The following is a 14,053-nucleotide window of genomic DNA, read 5'->3' on the forward strand; positions in this document are numbered from 1 at the left end:
TAATTATTTCTATAATATCATATCTCTATTTTTCTGTCACGTAAATTTCAATAACATATATCTTATCACATATTTTTTCATGTTTAAAGAGAAAAAAAAAACCGGAATAAATCATATATTTAAGGGTAGAAAACTTACACCATACGTATTTATTTTTTGATAATGATATATAGTACAGAGAGAACGATGAGGGAAACGCGCGCGCGTGCAAATCTTATGTCACATCTTTCTAGATCCATCTAGTTAATATTTAATTTGAATTATATTAGTTATATTTTCGTATTTATTATATACAAATTTCTCTGATTAATTATTATACAATACAACCAACAAATTAATTTAAAACATCCAAGTAATTATCACGAGAAATGCTTATCTAATAAATTTAATATTTATGAAAATCAAGAAATGTAATATATTCTACTCTAATTTTCGGGAAATAATTCAAGAGAAGTGCTGAAGAACAAATTTCTTGGTGGTGAAGTTTAAAATTCACGAATAATAAAGTCATTAAGAAGCGACACCCTCTACTCGGCATCTCTTCCACCGTTGTCGGCCAAATCTAAGTCGATTTGGCAACTGCCTTTCGACAACGTAGGCGTCTAGCGTTTTGCTTGGTGGTTTCTCCTCGATGATGATGAAGACAACAAGAACGACGATGATGACGAACTCGTTTGCTGTTCCTGGTGGGGGTTTAGCATCAGTGCGCTTGCGTTGATCATCATTTTGACGAAGCAATGAAGCAGCCGGCGCGCCATACGAACGACGACGGGTCGCGCACTACGAGTAGGGCGCTGGTCGGCTCCGAAACCTCGAAGAGAAGGAAGAAGAAGAAGAACGTGGAAGAAAGTAGAAGTGAGCTCGCCAACAACTGAGGCCGAGGCACCTTGACTTAGCCAGTGGCAAACAGAAAGACCCTTACAGGTGAAGAGGGCTCGAATTGAAGGATACGCGAGAAAACTTGAGTCTCACAAAGTACGAAAGGAACCAGATCCATTGTTGAAGACAAGCAGAGAAGACAAAGCAAAGAAGATGTCGTCTTCCGCGGTTGCCAAGAGCTCCAAGTACACGTATCGTTCTACGGGTGGTGGTACTGCCGATGTTAGCATCGAATATAGCGCCGACCTGAGCGCTCTCAGCAGACTCGAGGTAGGTCCTGCGAAAAAAAAAACGCCTCTGATATGTCCTTTGATAGGAGAGAACGACAGTCGAAAGAAAAAGTCTGCTTCTTCAAACGGTCATTATTAAAACTCTTGAATAACGGTTCTTTAATTATACTTTAAATAACTTAAATAAGAAGGAATAATTAATTGAATAAATAATTGATATAACTTGTGTTATATCGTCTTCAAAAAATCACTTAAAATTAGTTATTGAAAAAAGACCGCATTATCAGAAATTTAATCAAACAAAAAAAATCCGTATATAAAATTAAAATTTAATTTTAATAAAAATTTAAATTTGAATTTAGATAATCGGTAAAAACTTGTATTAAATAAAATTCTGATAAAACAAATTTTAACATATTACTATTAAGCTATGAGAGAGAGAGTTTCCTTTATTTTATGAAAATTAGAAATTTTTATATATTTGATGTTGTTGAAAATTTTTATTTAATGTCCAAAGAAATTGGATAATTATTTTCTTCTCTGAAAAATGCAAAAAATTATACTTTAAAGTAAGAGATAGAGAATTCGAGCTAATCAATAAAATTATATCTTCCGAGTTATTCAATATATATCGACGACTAAGCAACGACTAGGTATAATGACGGCAAGTGAAAGAGGACGACGCATTGACCGACATTCTTCAGCGCTTTCTGAGGAAACGCACAATGATCGCGTCGAATAACTGCTAAGATTTTAATGAAGATGAAGACTGTTAGAGAAGTTTTCGCACGTCATCGAAACGAAATCATCCGAGATACAGTGATACACGACGGATTCGCACGTGAACAATGCGGAGTAGTGACCAATCGCAAAGGTAGTGAACCGCGAAAGTTCAGTGACCATAAGGGATGTTAGTGCCAACCCGACGAGAAAGTAAAGTGTGCGATCGTTCTGTAGCTATCGGATTGCTCGTGTACAAAAATAGTCGGCGAAATATCGGTCTGAAATAACGATCGTGCCAAAGCGCCAGATCGATACCCCGCTTCGAGATACCATCCGACGAGATTCCTTGATGGATCTTTCGGATCTTTTCGGATTTTGCTCCTTTAAGACGTATCAAGAGAAATATGAGGGAGCGTACAGCCTCCTCCACATGACCAAGTAAGATCACTTCTTTATCTCTTGCAAATATAGTGGTGTCTGACTGTTTATTCCGGCGCAATCTAAACATCAGCATACGGCTTTTTTGAAATAATCGAGACGAGTGGCTCGAAGACGCGGCTGAGCAGACGTCGCGATGTCGTTCTCTCCTTCTCTCGAGGACGAATCTATTCGGCTGAGGCCGTCCGTATTTCCGAAATACCGAGCCTCCGCGCTTGGATATTTTCGTCGAGCGATTACGTAAAGCGTCGACCCTCTATAACGGGCGCCGTGATATCCTCTAATCCTTATTGCCTCTCTTTTCAGGACAAAATCCGCCTACTGCAGGATGACCTGGAGTCTGAGAGGGAGCTGCGTCAGAGGGTGAGTTCCATGAATGTCTTTACAATACCTAAACACTCTTGGTGCTTCTTAATATATTGAACGCAATGACAAATGCATGTGCCGTGATATTTGATACCGTATTTTTCGAGAGATTAATTTTATATTTTAATTATATCAAAATGAAATTTTGACATTATATTTTATTTTAATTATTTTCTGAAAAATGAGATTAAAGGCTAAAGGCTAAAGTACCGAGATAACCATTGCAAATTTATTAGAAAATTGGTTAACATTTAAAGTATTAAGTAATTGTTTCATTATAATAATATTGAAATATGACATTAATTGTTAAAAAGAAGTTTCTGAGTATATTTTTCACACAAAGCGCAATTTGCTCTTCTGATTACATCATGCATATAATAAGCATGATATAATAAGCATTAATCAAAGAGGTAAAACAAGATATAAGACCACTTAGTGCAAATATACTCTCATTGAACGAGAGAATTAAAGATTATATTAATAAAAATTCCGTTTCTATAAAAATTCTTATTTTTGACTACCTATAAACACCAAAATTCACAAAATAATATTAAGAATATCTGCTACTGGTTATCTAAACAGAATTACATTTCTTTATCGACAATGCGCTCGTTATCAAGTATCACTAGTTCAGAGATGGAGATGGAAATGAACTGAGGATGCTAATCCATTGCAGAGTGGGGAGCACTAGGTCGAAATGTCCAGCTCTTGAGTTGCATCTATTTTTAGGAACGCGAAGCTCTTCGGGATCGTTCTCACATTCCTGCGCTGTATCCAACACTGCTTGCCTACTTTTATAAACACTATCATATAATCTCCTCAAAAATTTAAGCGATTCATAAATATCCACATAAGAAAGTTAATATTTTGAAAAATGCTTCTTTTCATTTACACGAAAAAACGTATTTTGTTTTTTAAATTGGAATTAACCTCTCTATCCCTAAAAAAAAATTCTTTTTTTATTTAGAAAATTGGTTTTTATAGAATTTTTTTAAAAATCTGTACATACCTGACGGAATTGCATACAGTGAGAACGGAAATTACATTCTTCACTGATAACATTTACACAATCACACGCGTGTAACAAAACGCGCATTCCACCTTCAAACAAGGAATTAAATTTTATAAAAACTTCTCGGATTTCATGCGAGTTCAAATTCCACAAAAATCGAATTTCTATGTAACGCACGCTGTAATACGTGACTTGAACGACTGCCAAAAATTTTACTCGTGCTTCGAGGCTATAAAATCCGAAAATTGGAGTGACGGTTAACACGATATACGCTCTTTCATAATGCTTCACATATTTCGTTTAGAAATTCACAACATGCATGTATTACATTTAGAAATTGCAAATGTCTTGAAGAAAATATGCGAAAATTAACGATTAATTTAATTTTTTATATATATTACATGGTTATATAAATATGTAACGATTTAATTTATTTAAACTAATCAAATTAATAAATTTAATCAGTTTATATATATATACATATATATATACATATATACATAACTCTTATAACAGTTTTAGCAAAACAAAAATTTAATTTGTATGCAATATTCAAATTAAATTGTCAATAATAGTAATTTTTTTATTAAGTTTATTCTCTCTTCTTATTTGTTATATATCTTTTAAGTAACTTAAATAAAATATTAATAATACACACACACACAATATAAAATGCAACATATATCAATTTAAAAAAGAATTATATTAAATAATTTCAAACTGTAAACTGTGTGTATGTGTGATCGTAAAAGCGATGTCGTGATTTTATTTTCTCGCAATAAACGCCTCGTTTGTAATATGAATAAAGTTCCCGATATAGACGTCGCAGTCGAAAATAGATTGTCCTATTCATGATGTAAAGAAACTTGACGTCAAGTTATCGCTAAAGATATCCTAGCAAAGTATATATTACACGATCTTTGATTAAAATATATATAATGACGGTTTGTATTCATTATTGAAAGACTCATTTTTAAAGATCTAATTCGCACACGCCAACTTATATAGAGACCAAAAAACATAAAACACGATTCTTTTTTCAGTTAAAAAAATATTTTGATAATAAAAGTATGTGATTCTATGCATTATAATTTATTTTATTTAAGAAATAATTTACTTTTTGTCGTCGATTTTAATTGAAACATTGCTTTAGCTAATCGCTTTTTATCTCTGAGTCAAAAAAATTGTTCAATTTTTTCTTATATGTTTTTATAATATTACAGATCGAACGCGAGCGCGCTGACTTAAGCGTGCAAGTCATCCAGCTGTCCGAACGTCTCGAAGAGGCTGAGGGTGGCGCCGAATCTCAAGTAAGTATTTACACCTCACAGAGGTACATGTAATTCTTTCTTTAACCCACTTAATAAAGAAACTAAAATTAAGTAGCTTGTTTAAATTACTCGTAAATTGAAATGATATTTTTATGTAGTTCGAGATCAACAAGTGTATTCATTATTGAAAGACTCATTTTTAAAGATCTAATTCGCACACGCCAACTTATATAGAGACCAAAAAACATAAAACACGATTCTTTTTTCAGTTAAAAAAATATTTTGATAATAAAAGTATGTGATTCTATGCATTATAATTTATTTTATTTAAGAAATAATTTACTTTTTGTCGTCGATTTTAATTGAAACATTGCTTTAGCTAATCGCTTTTTATCTCTGAGTCAAAAAAATTGTTCAATTTTTTCTTATATGTTTTTATAATATTACAGATCGAACGCGAGCGCGCTGACTTAAGCGTGCAAGTCATCCAGCTGTCCGAACGTCTCGAAGAGGCTGAGGGTGGCGCCGAATCTCAAGTAAGTATTTACACCTCACAGAGGTACATGTAATTCTTTCTTTAACCCACTTAATAAAGAAACTAAAATTAAGTAGCTTGTTTAAATTACTCGTAAATTGAAATGATATTTTTATGTAGTTCGAGATCAACAAGAAAAGGGACACGGAATTGGCCAAGCTGCGCAAATTACTCGAAGATGTCCATCTCGAGAGCGAGGAGACCGCACATCTGTTGCGCAAAAAACATCAGGAAGTCGTCGTTGATTTTCAAGATCAGATTGACCAGCTTTCGAAAGCACGTGCCAGGTTGGTTACGGAAACCGTGATTGTAATTAATGGAATTCTTCCCATCTCAATTCATTATAAAATCTATACTACATTAAGAGTTAATATAATAATATAGTTTGTTCGAGGCACTTCTATATTTTTTTAACTATCTGCCTCAGTTACTTAGACATTTTGAACAGTTTAAATTTGATATTTCCATTAGAAAACCGAAATGGCTGACAGAGACCAGAATTCCGAACATTTCAGAAAGTCTAAAGGCACATGTATATTCGTGATCGCAAAGCAACCGCAGTGTAAACATTTGCTAATCTCTCCTTTGAATGCATATAAGCGCGTTGCTCGGAAGCTTCAATAAACATCTGAGAACTGGCCGGAAATTCGGCGCGTAGCAAATAACGATTCCGTGAAGAAGCATCGCGCGATATTTGGGAAAAGGGAGGAGACGTAATGAGTCACGATATTACGTGGATAATTATAGCGCGGCTCATCACAAACGAGAGTGAATGTACGTAAGAAGATTTGTATGAATTATATCAGTCGCATTGGCTATAATCCAAGCCGAGAACGGACTCGCAACTGAAATACTCGAAGATTCGGTAGATCGGCTCTTCTAAACATAATCATCTGTTCGAGACGCCGATTCTGTCGTTTACACAAGGACGTTGATACTTAATTAGATTGCTGATTGTCCGTGACCGTTTTCAGATTTGCTATGATAGCTTTTGATACAAAAATTTAATAATCAAGTAAAAACGAACCTTCTTTCAAATAATTATTGTCTAAAATGCGAAACTTGGGTTTAGATGAATTTTCAGAGGGTAAATAACTCAAAATATTATTCTATAATCAAAATAAACTATCATAAAATCACGCACACGTACACATATAAAACATATTTTCAAATATAATTTTTAATTAATGGAGAACGAATTGTATAAAGTAGGATATGTCAAGAAACTTTACTAAAAGTTATACTAAAAATTTAAAGTACTCATACTTACAATACTTATGTCATAAAATATTGAAAAAACACGTGTAATTTTCTAAAGATTATCTCAAAATAGTTGACATATCATTGCCAAAAATAATACCTATTTCACAGCTGTTACTTAGTTTTAGCCATCCAACCACGCAAGTAATATCAAATTTAATCGTCCGGTTATATTTTGTAGATAGTGATTTCACCGCTAATTATAAATTGTGATCATTACCTACACATCTATGACTTTGGCAAAAATTTTGAATATTATAAACATAGAAAAACCAATCTACACATTTATTTTTACTGGATACATTTTTCGCAATAATCTTGCATAATAATTTTTGATAATTCTATCTATCATTATCCATTATTGTAAGTATGTTCATAAATTTCCAGATATATATCTCAGATTTGAAATAGACTCAATTATGTCACAAGTATAGCAGCACGCAAAAAAAAAAATATATTTTTATTTGTTCGAAGAACAGGAAATAAGAAGGGTGCGTTATGTAGGTCTCGATGTAAAACTGCAACACGTAACTCTTTCTCTCTCTTTCTCGGTGCGAAAACACCTTGTCTTTCTCTATCATGCGTTTCTCTTTCTCTCTCTCTGTCTTCTTTTTGCTCGCGTGGTTACTTGGCTTATGACTATTTTTAACCGTGCGAGTCGCGCGGTAATCCGCAACCCCAACGTTGGCGCGCCATATTAGTACACGCGACCGGCACAAATCCCCACTATCACCAAGAATCGGCTAACCGATACCTTACACCCTCTTTACACATGTAGGTCTAATATCGCCTAAATTTTTTTTGCGTGTCCCAAAAAAATAGAATCGCGCATAATGTATTTTATCAGTGCATTACGCATAGAAAGTATAAGAAAAGATTTATATATATATATAGGTATATGTCGTTTTAGGATCTGTATTAATATCATGTAGACTATATATATATTTACTTTTTGAATTTTTTCTTCCATTGTCTAATATTACTGATATATTTCATATATTTTTTAAATTATTTTTGAGAAGTAATTAAAAAATAGGGAATACCAAATATATATTTTACGCTTGCTTAAAGCATCGAAATATTATTTAAACATCTCAGAAACACATATGTATTTACATATAATATCTTGTGCTTTAGCAAATTTGCTCTATTCATATTTTTATTTATTTTATAAGAAAAGTTTACGAAATAATTTTACATATAAGTAATAATTTTATATATGAGTAATAAATATTTAAATTGATCTTTATAAATTTGACTCTTTCTGTTATAATTTATTAGATTTTCTTGCAAAATGTAAATAATTAAAAAAGTATATTTTTTATGTTGTTTATATATTTTTAATCAAACATTTTATCTATCTTTGTTTGTCTAATTAAAAATATAGAAACAGCCTTTCAATATTGAGTTATGACACTCTATGAATGTTACAATATGTTGATTAAATCGTTAGTTCCCCTTTTGGTAATTAAATTACTTCACAATAAATTCATATTGTGCAAAAAGTTTCTTTTTATTTTAAAAAGTGCTTTTCGTGAAGCTAATTTTTTTCTCTATCATTTTTAGGGTTAAAGACAATTTAAGAAAATCAAAATAATTTCTTCAAATATATAAAGTATTATTTTAAGTAATAAGGTCCTAAATAAAATTTTTCTGACAACGCCATTGTATGATTTCAGGGCTGACAAGGAAAAATCTAAATTCCAGCAGGAGGTGTATGAACTCCTCGCTCAGCTTGACAGTGTTAGTAAAGAAAAATTGCTGTCGATTAAAACAGTCGAAAAACTCGAAGTGCACGTATCTGAATTGAACGTCAAGATTGAGGAATTAAACCGTACGATTGTCGACATCACTAGTCACAAAACTCGGCTATCTCAAGAGAATATCGAATTGGTAAAAGAGGTGCAAGATCTCAAGGTAAAGTATTTTATACCTTAATAATGGAGAGCGTGATTATATTTTCCAATTCAGTATAAATCTCGCTAATTACTTGTTTAAAATTGTAGGTGAATATCGAAAATGTTACCTACTTGAAAACGCAAATTGTGGGTCAACTCGAGGATGCTCGCCGTCGCCTTGAAGATGAAGAACGCCGTCGTGCATTGGTCGAGGCTTCGCTGCATCAGGTATGATTCAACATATTTATTATATACTCAATTTTAACAATTCTTTTAAAAATAGCAACACATCAACATCTATTAATACTAATAACATGGTATTTAAATTTCATATATATATATATATGTATAAATTTCATATTTCATCTTTTTTAAAAGAATGGGATATGATTACTATTGTTAATGTAAATCAATAGGTTGAGGTGGAATTGGAGTCTGTCCGCGTCCAGCTGGAAGAAGAATCTGAGGCGCGTTTGGACATCGAACGTCAATTAGTCAGGGCCAGTGGAGAAGTCTCAGTATGGAGATCAAAATACGAGACCGAAGCTAATGCTCGTGCTGAGGAGGTAATTAACATACTTGGCGATAATTATGTCGACTTATAATAATCAATTTAAAATTCATGCACATTAATCTTTTTCACCTCTCTTTTATGATAGATTCTATGACCTAATAAACTTTTGATGTAATTTTACATAGGTAGAGGAACTTCGTCGCAAATATTCCGCACGCATTCAAGAACAGGAAGAACAAATCGAGACCTTGCTTGTGAAGATTAATAATCTCGAGAAACAGAAATCGCGCTTGCAATCCGAAGTGGAAGTTCTGATCATCGATTTAGAGAAGGTAAGATTTTCTTTTGAGATTCACCGTTGATCCTTTGCTGACGCATCTTTTTCTGAAGAGATGTTTTAAATATTATATTTTTCAAAAAAATTTCTTATATTCTTATAATTTTTTTTGTCAAGGCCAATGGAACTGCTCGCGAACTTCAAAAGCGTGTCGAACATCTCGAGAAAGTCAATATAGAATTAAAGGCTCGTTTGGATGAATCTCTCGCCATGTACGAGCAAAGCCAGCGCGATCTCCGCAACAAACAACAAGAGCTGCAACGTGTGAACGCCGAACTTGATAAGACCCGCGAAATGAAAGATCAATTGGCCCGTGAAAACAAGAAACTTGGAGGTGATGGTTACCGTTTTCTTAGTTGTAACTCAAAATTACAGATGATAATTAATATATACTTTTATAATAGTGTGTTACAAGCAGTTTCACATTCTAAAATGTATTCTTAACAAAACTAAAGTTTCCCTTTATAAAGTAAATAATTCTTTTATCCAGTTTTTTTTTTAATTGACCAAATAAAAAAAAACTTCTTCAATCGTTATATATAACGTATTAATTTTTTTATAGATGATCTTAGCGACGCTAAAAATCAGTTGGCTGACATGAATCGTAGACTCCACGAACTAGAATTAGAACTTCGCCGATTAGAGAATGAACGCGAAGAATTGGCTGCCGCTTACAAGGAAGCTGAAGCAGTGAGTGATCATTTACATTAATAAAGCATAATATTATGCTAACAAAAATTTGTGTAAAAAAAGGTATAAGCAAAAAATATTCATAGAATTATTAAGACGAACTTAAAAAATCAAGAAGATATCTTAAAAGAATTTTGTAATCTCATATCAAGTTAAAATGTTAATCTTCGAGATAGTACTTAAAATTAGCATTTTTTAAATTTATTTTAGAATAAGATAAGTGTGTTTATTAGAAAAATTGAAAAACATGTCTTTATATTAATGTTCTTCAAAGATATCATAAGAAAATATTAAATAAAAAAAAATTCAACATAGGGCCGCAAAATTGAGGAGCAACGTGCTCAGAGATTGTCAGCCGAATTGAGTCAACTGCGTCACGAGTACGAAAGACGTATTGCTGAAAAGGACGAAGAAATCGAAATTATTCGGTAAGTTGTTGAAAATTAATTTTCCGTTTTTATTTGTTTCATATAATTTTTGATGGACATATTAATATTAATTTATTTAGTAGTTTTAACAATTCGTGATTTTTATCTTATTTATCTTATTTTTTTATCTTTTCTTTACCTACCAATTTTTTATCATATCACTATATTTATCACTACATTTATAACTATGTTTATCACTAAATTTTAAATATACACTATATTTTTATGTCAATTATATTAAATATTTTTCCTAGTTAAAATTACATACCTTTTAGAAAAAAAGCTAGTTCCTATTTTTTTTAATAAAGTTACACACACATTATTCCAACCTGGGATTAAGAAAAAGAGAATCATTCTTAAAGATTCTAAAATACCAATGCAGTTATGTTTATATAAAACAAATTGTTTTGTTTAAACGAATTTGTGTTTTAATTTTTAATCAGAATTTATATTACATGATCGCCTTCTTAACATTCCAAGTTTTGCTGTACACCGATTTAATCGATAATACAAATCGCAAAAAAATGTTGTTACAAAATAAGATATAAATATTAACCATATTATTTTAGGCTGTGATATAATCAATTTTATTTTCAATCGACTATCATTCGTTGAATAGTACTATATTATTAGCACATATAATAAATCGTAGTTAAATTTATCGGTGCGGTTGATCCACACAATTAATCATTATATGTATATATGCTTTCTCATTCGACCTCTAGCTATTTATTCATAAATGACGAAGTTGAAAAGTAACATCAATATTAATTATGTTCTTCGGTTCTGACAATATTTACTACTTTGACATTTTACCAAACTTTCTACCATTGGCATTCACATCATAAGCATTATTTAATTGCAAGATTTAAAAAAAATTTCTCTCTAATCTGTTTTATTATATTAATTCTAAAATCAAATTAAAAGAAGTATAATACGATTTATTACAATATAGATGGGTATTTTATATTATAGATATTTTGTGTATTGTTTACACTTTATAAAAGTGAAATTATATAAAGAATAATAATCACATTATAGTGATTGATTACTATTATTAAATACAATAAGAATATTATAAAGATATAAATAGAAATTTTAATATTATTGAGGGCACACGATGACAACTTATACAACGGAACGATACTATTAATAAGTATAGTAAATCTAATTAGTCATGGTCTAATTATTATTGAGAGGCGCTGATTGGTTGTCTCCGATGTGGCAATCACAACGAAAACTATAAAGATACTACCTAACCATCGGCCCAATTTTTGTCGATGGTCCTGTCACAAGAGTGACAGCAGCATCTGTAAACTTGTCCATAAAAATTACGAATATTGCCTCCATAAATCCGTCACGTGACTAAAAGCTTGAAAATTGCAGACATATACAATCAAAATAAAAAAGGAAAAACTGTAACAATTTAGACAACAGTTTAAACGATTTGATACACCACTTTCCATATTTTTCCACGTCACAGACATATTATTCGTATTAAAAAATAAAGGAACATTGTGTGTGAATATTTAAAACTTTTACCAAAAATGGCGGGTTACATGCCACCGATTCACATGCCATTGGAGTCAAAATGGCGACATTATCCAACGTATATCTACGACAGAAATTACAGCTATGGTATAAATTACTATCAGCCAATGATTGATTACATAGATACCAAACAACGCATTTCGAGATCAACTCTGTCAAAATTTGAAAGAAGAATAGAGTTGCCCGAATTACCCTGGTCTGATGGTAGCGTCTTATGGGAGGACAAAAGGGTGCAACCCTATACAAAAGACAATCTCATTAAATACGCGATCAACGCCGAAGACGAAGCCAGAGATCACCTGTCTCGCTTTAAGGTACGATAATGTAGGAAAAGAGGAAATACTGTTGATAAATCTTTTCGAAAAGGAACTTCTGGGAAATACGAGGCGATCCGTTTTCCGAGTGCCGTGCGACTCGGTGACTGCTTGACCTTTTCGGTTTCTAAATTTGGTGCCGCGGAAAAGGCTGCCTCGTTTCGAGTGATCAAAGACATGTGCACGGATGCCGTGCGTAATTCGTGTCATCATTGACGTCGTTATATTTTCTCGTTTTGCAATTTACTCTTGCCTATTCTCTATAATAAAAATATCTGGCATACCAATGCGACATCGAAGTCGTATTTACTTAATTTCTTGTATACCTAAAAATAAAATAATAGTAGACATATAAAGATTAGTTATATTAACAAATTTATTACTTAAAAAAATTTTGTATGATGCTTACACACACGCAAACACAACATCCTTTTTTTTAAACTATAATTCTACAGTTTAGAGGCTGAAAATAATATTAAATTAACTAATTTATTTGTTTACGCGATATTAAACCACTTATAATTTTATCAAAATTGATTGTAATTTTTACATCAATTAATCTTTATTATCACTAGTTAAATAAATAATAAGTATATGAGTATCAAGTGTATGTGTGTGTGGATGTGGCAAATAATATTTTTTGGAATAATACGCACAGAATCTTTTTAATTTTCGTATTTATACTTTCAAATGCAACTGTTTAGACTGTTCCTTAAGAAATTCTAGTACATTATTATATTAAGTCAATTGCATCACCCACACGATGCAATACATGTCTTGGCTTTGCTAATATTTGGCGGTTGAATGTGTTATCTTCTCTAAGAAATGATCACATATTTTCGTCGAACGTGACAGAAAGGCGTATCTCTATATCTTTTTAGAGTAGAAAAACAAAATTTATCTGTCTTATAATACAATGTATATGTAGAAATATAATATAAGAAGAATAGACAATACATTTTCTAGCTCGATATTTTATATAGACGAAACTTTTCTAAATAATTCGTTAGAAAACTTTCATTTGTACCGATTCAAGGAATCTAACCGAGCTACTAATAAAAATATTGCGGAAGATGCTGCCGAACAGTTTCTTGGCACTCTATTATTTGGACCATTTCTCGCGATTCTGAGCAAGTCCGGGAACGATCTGCCAAGTCGCGGAGTAAAAAGTCCATCTCGTGTCTCCCGGGCGAAAGGGACACTAGGTATCGGCAATGCATTCAGTGCATTGGCAGTCGCTCTTGAGTCTTTAAAGAGAGTCGGTCGTGAGTGGTGCGAATCATTTTCGCATTCTGGACCGCCGTGGCTAAGTTTAGGCGGCTGTGTCGCGTAAGTGCGCGTGCACGACGGAAAACGGTGGCGCCCGATAGACGCTCGTGTAAGAACGGGCAACGTGACGCTGGGTACAAAATTAATGCTGACTATCTATCTACCTGACGTGCCCGAAGATAGCAAATCGTTCGGACTTCAGCCTGGCCAAGACCGTTCACGCCAGTCGCGTAACCAAGGATATTCTGCCACGGACGGGAGAGAACCTGAAGAGATTACCGATGCCGTTAATGTTCGCCAGCGCTCGCGCCCGCAGTGAGGCCAAGCAGATTCAGCAG

The 14,053-nt window shown here is 32.7% G+C and overlaps 2 protein-coding genes across 2 annotated transcripts in view; both read left to right on the plus strand.

The window, feature by feature from the left end:
• The first annotated feature begins 726 nt into the window (after positions 1–726).
• LOC115237660 (paramyosin, long form-like) overlaps positions 727–14,053 on the plus strand; it is a 17,498-nt gene continuing 4,171 nt past the window's right edge. The window contains exons 1-11 of the mRNA XM_029810861.1: positions 727–1,149; positions 2,577–2,633; positions 4,872–4,958; positions 5,575–5,741; positions 8,394–8,631; positions 8,721–8,840; positions 9,029–9,178; positions 9,312–9,458; positions 9,581–9,797; positions 10,026–10,153; positions 10,469–10,581. Coding sequence (XP_029666721.1) covers positions 1,033–1,149; positions 2,577–2,633; positions 4,872–4,958; positions 5,575–5,741; positions 8,394–8,631; positions 8,721–8,840; positions 9,029–9,178; positions 9,312–9,458; positions 9,581–9,797; positions 10,026–10,153; positions 10,469–10,581 — 1,541 coding nt within the window. The 5' untranslated portion in view covers positions 727–1,032. The remainder of the gene's footprint in view (positions 1,150–2,576; positions 2,634–4,871; positions 4,959–5,574; positions 5,742–8,393; positions 8,632–8,720; positions 8,841–9,028; positions 9,179–9,311; positions 9,459–9,580; positions 9,798–10,025; positions 10,154–10,468; positions 10,582–14,053) is intronic.
• Positions 11,625–14,053, plus strand: part of LOC115237668 (paramyosin, short form-like) — a 3,993-nt gene continuing 1,564 nt past the window's right edge. The window contains exons 1-2 of the mRNA XM_029810874.1: positions 11,625–12,446; positions 13,895–14,046. Coding sequence (XP_029666734.1) covers positions 12,129–12,446; positions 13,895–14,046 — 470 coding nt within the window. The 5' untranslated portion in view covers positions 11,625–12,128. The remainder of the gene's footprint in view (positions 12,447–13,894; positions 14,047–14,053) is intronic.

This window comes from Formica exsecta, unplaced genomic scaffold (assembly GCF_003651465.1).
Source record: "Formica exsecta isolate Colony F162 unplaced genomic scaffold, ASM365146v1 scaffold115, whole genome shotgun sequence".
Taxonomy (NCBI): Eukaryota; Metazoa; Arthropoda; class Insecta; order Hymenoptera; family Formicidae; genus Formica; species Formica exsecta.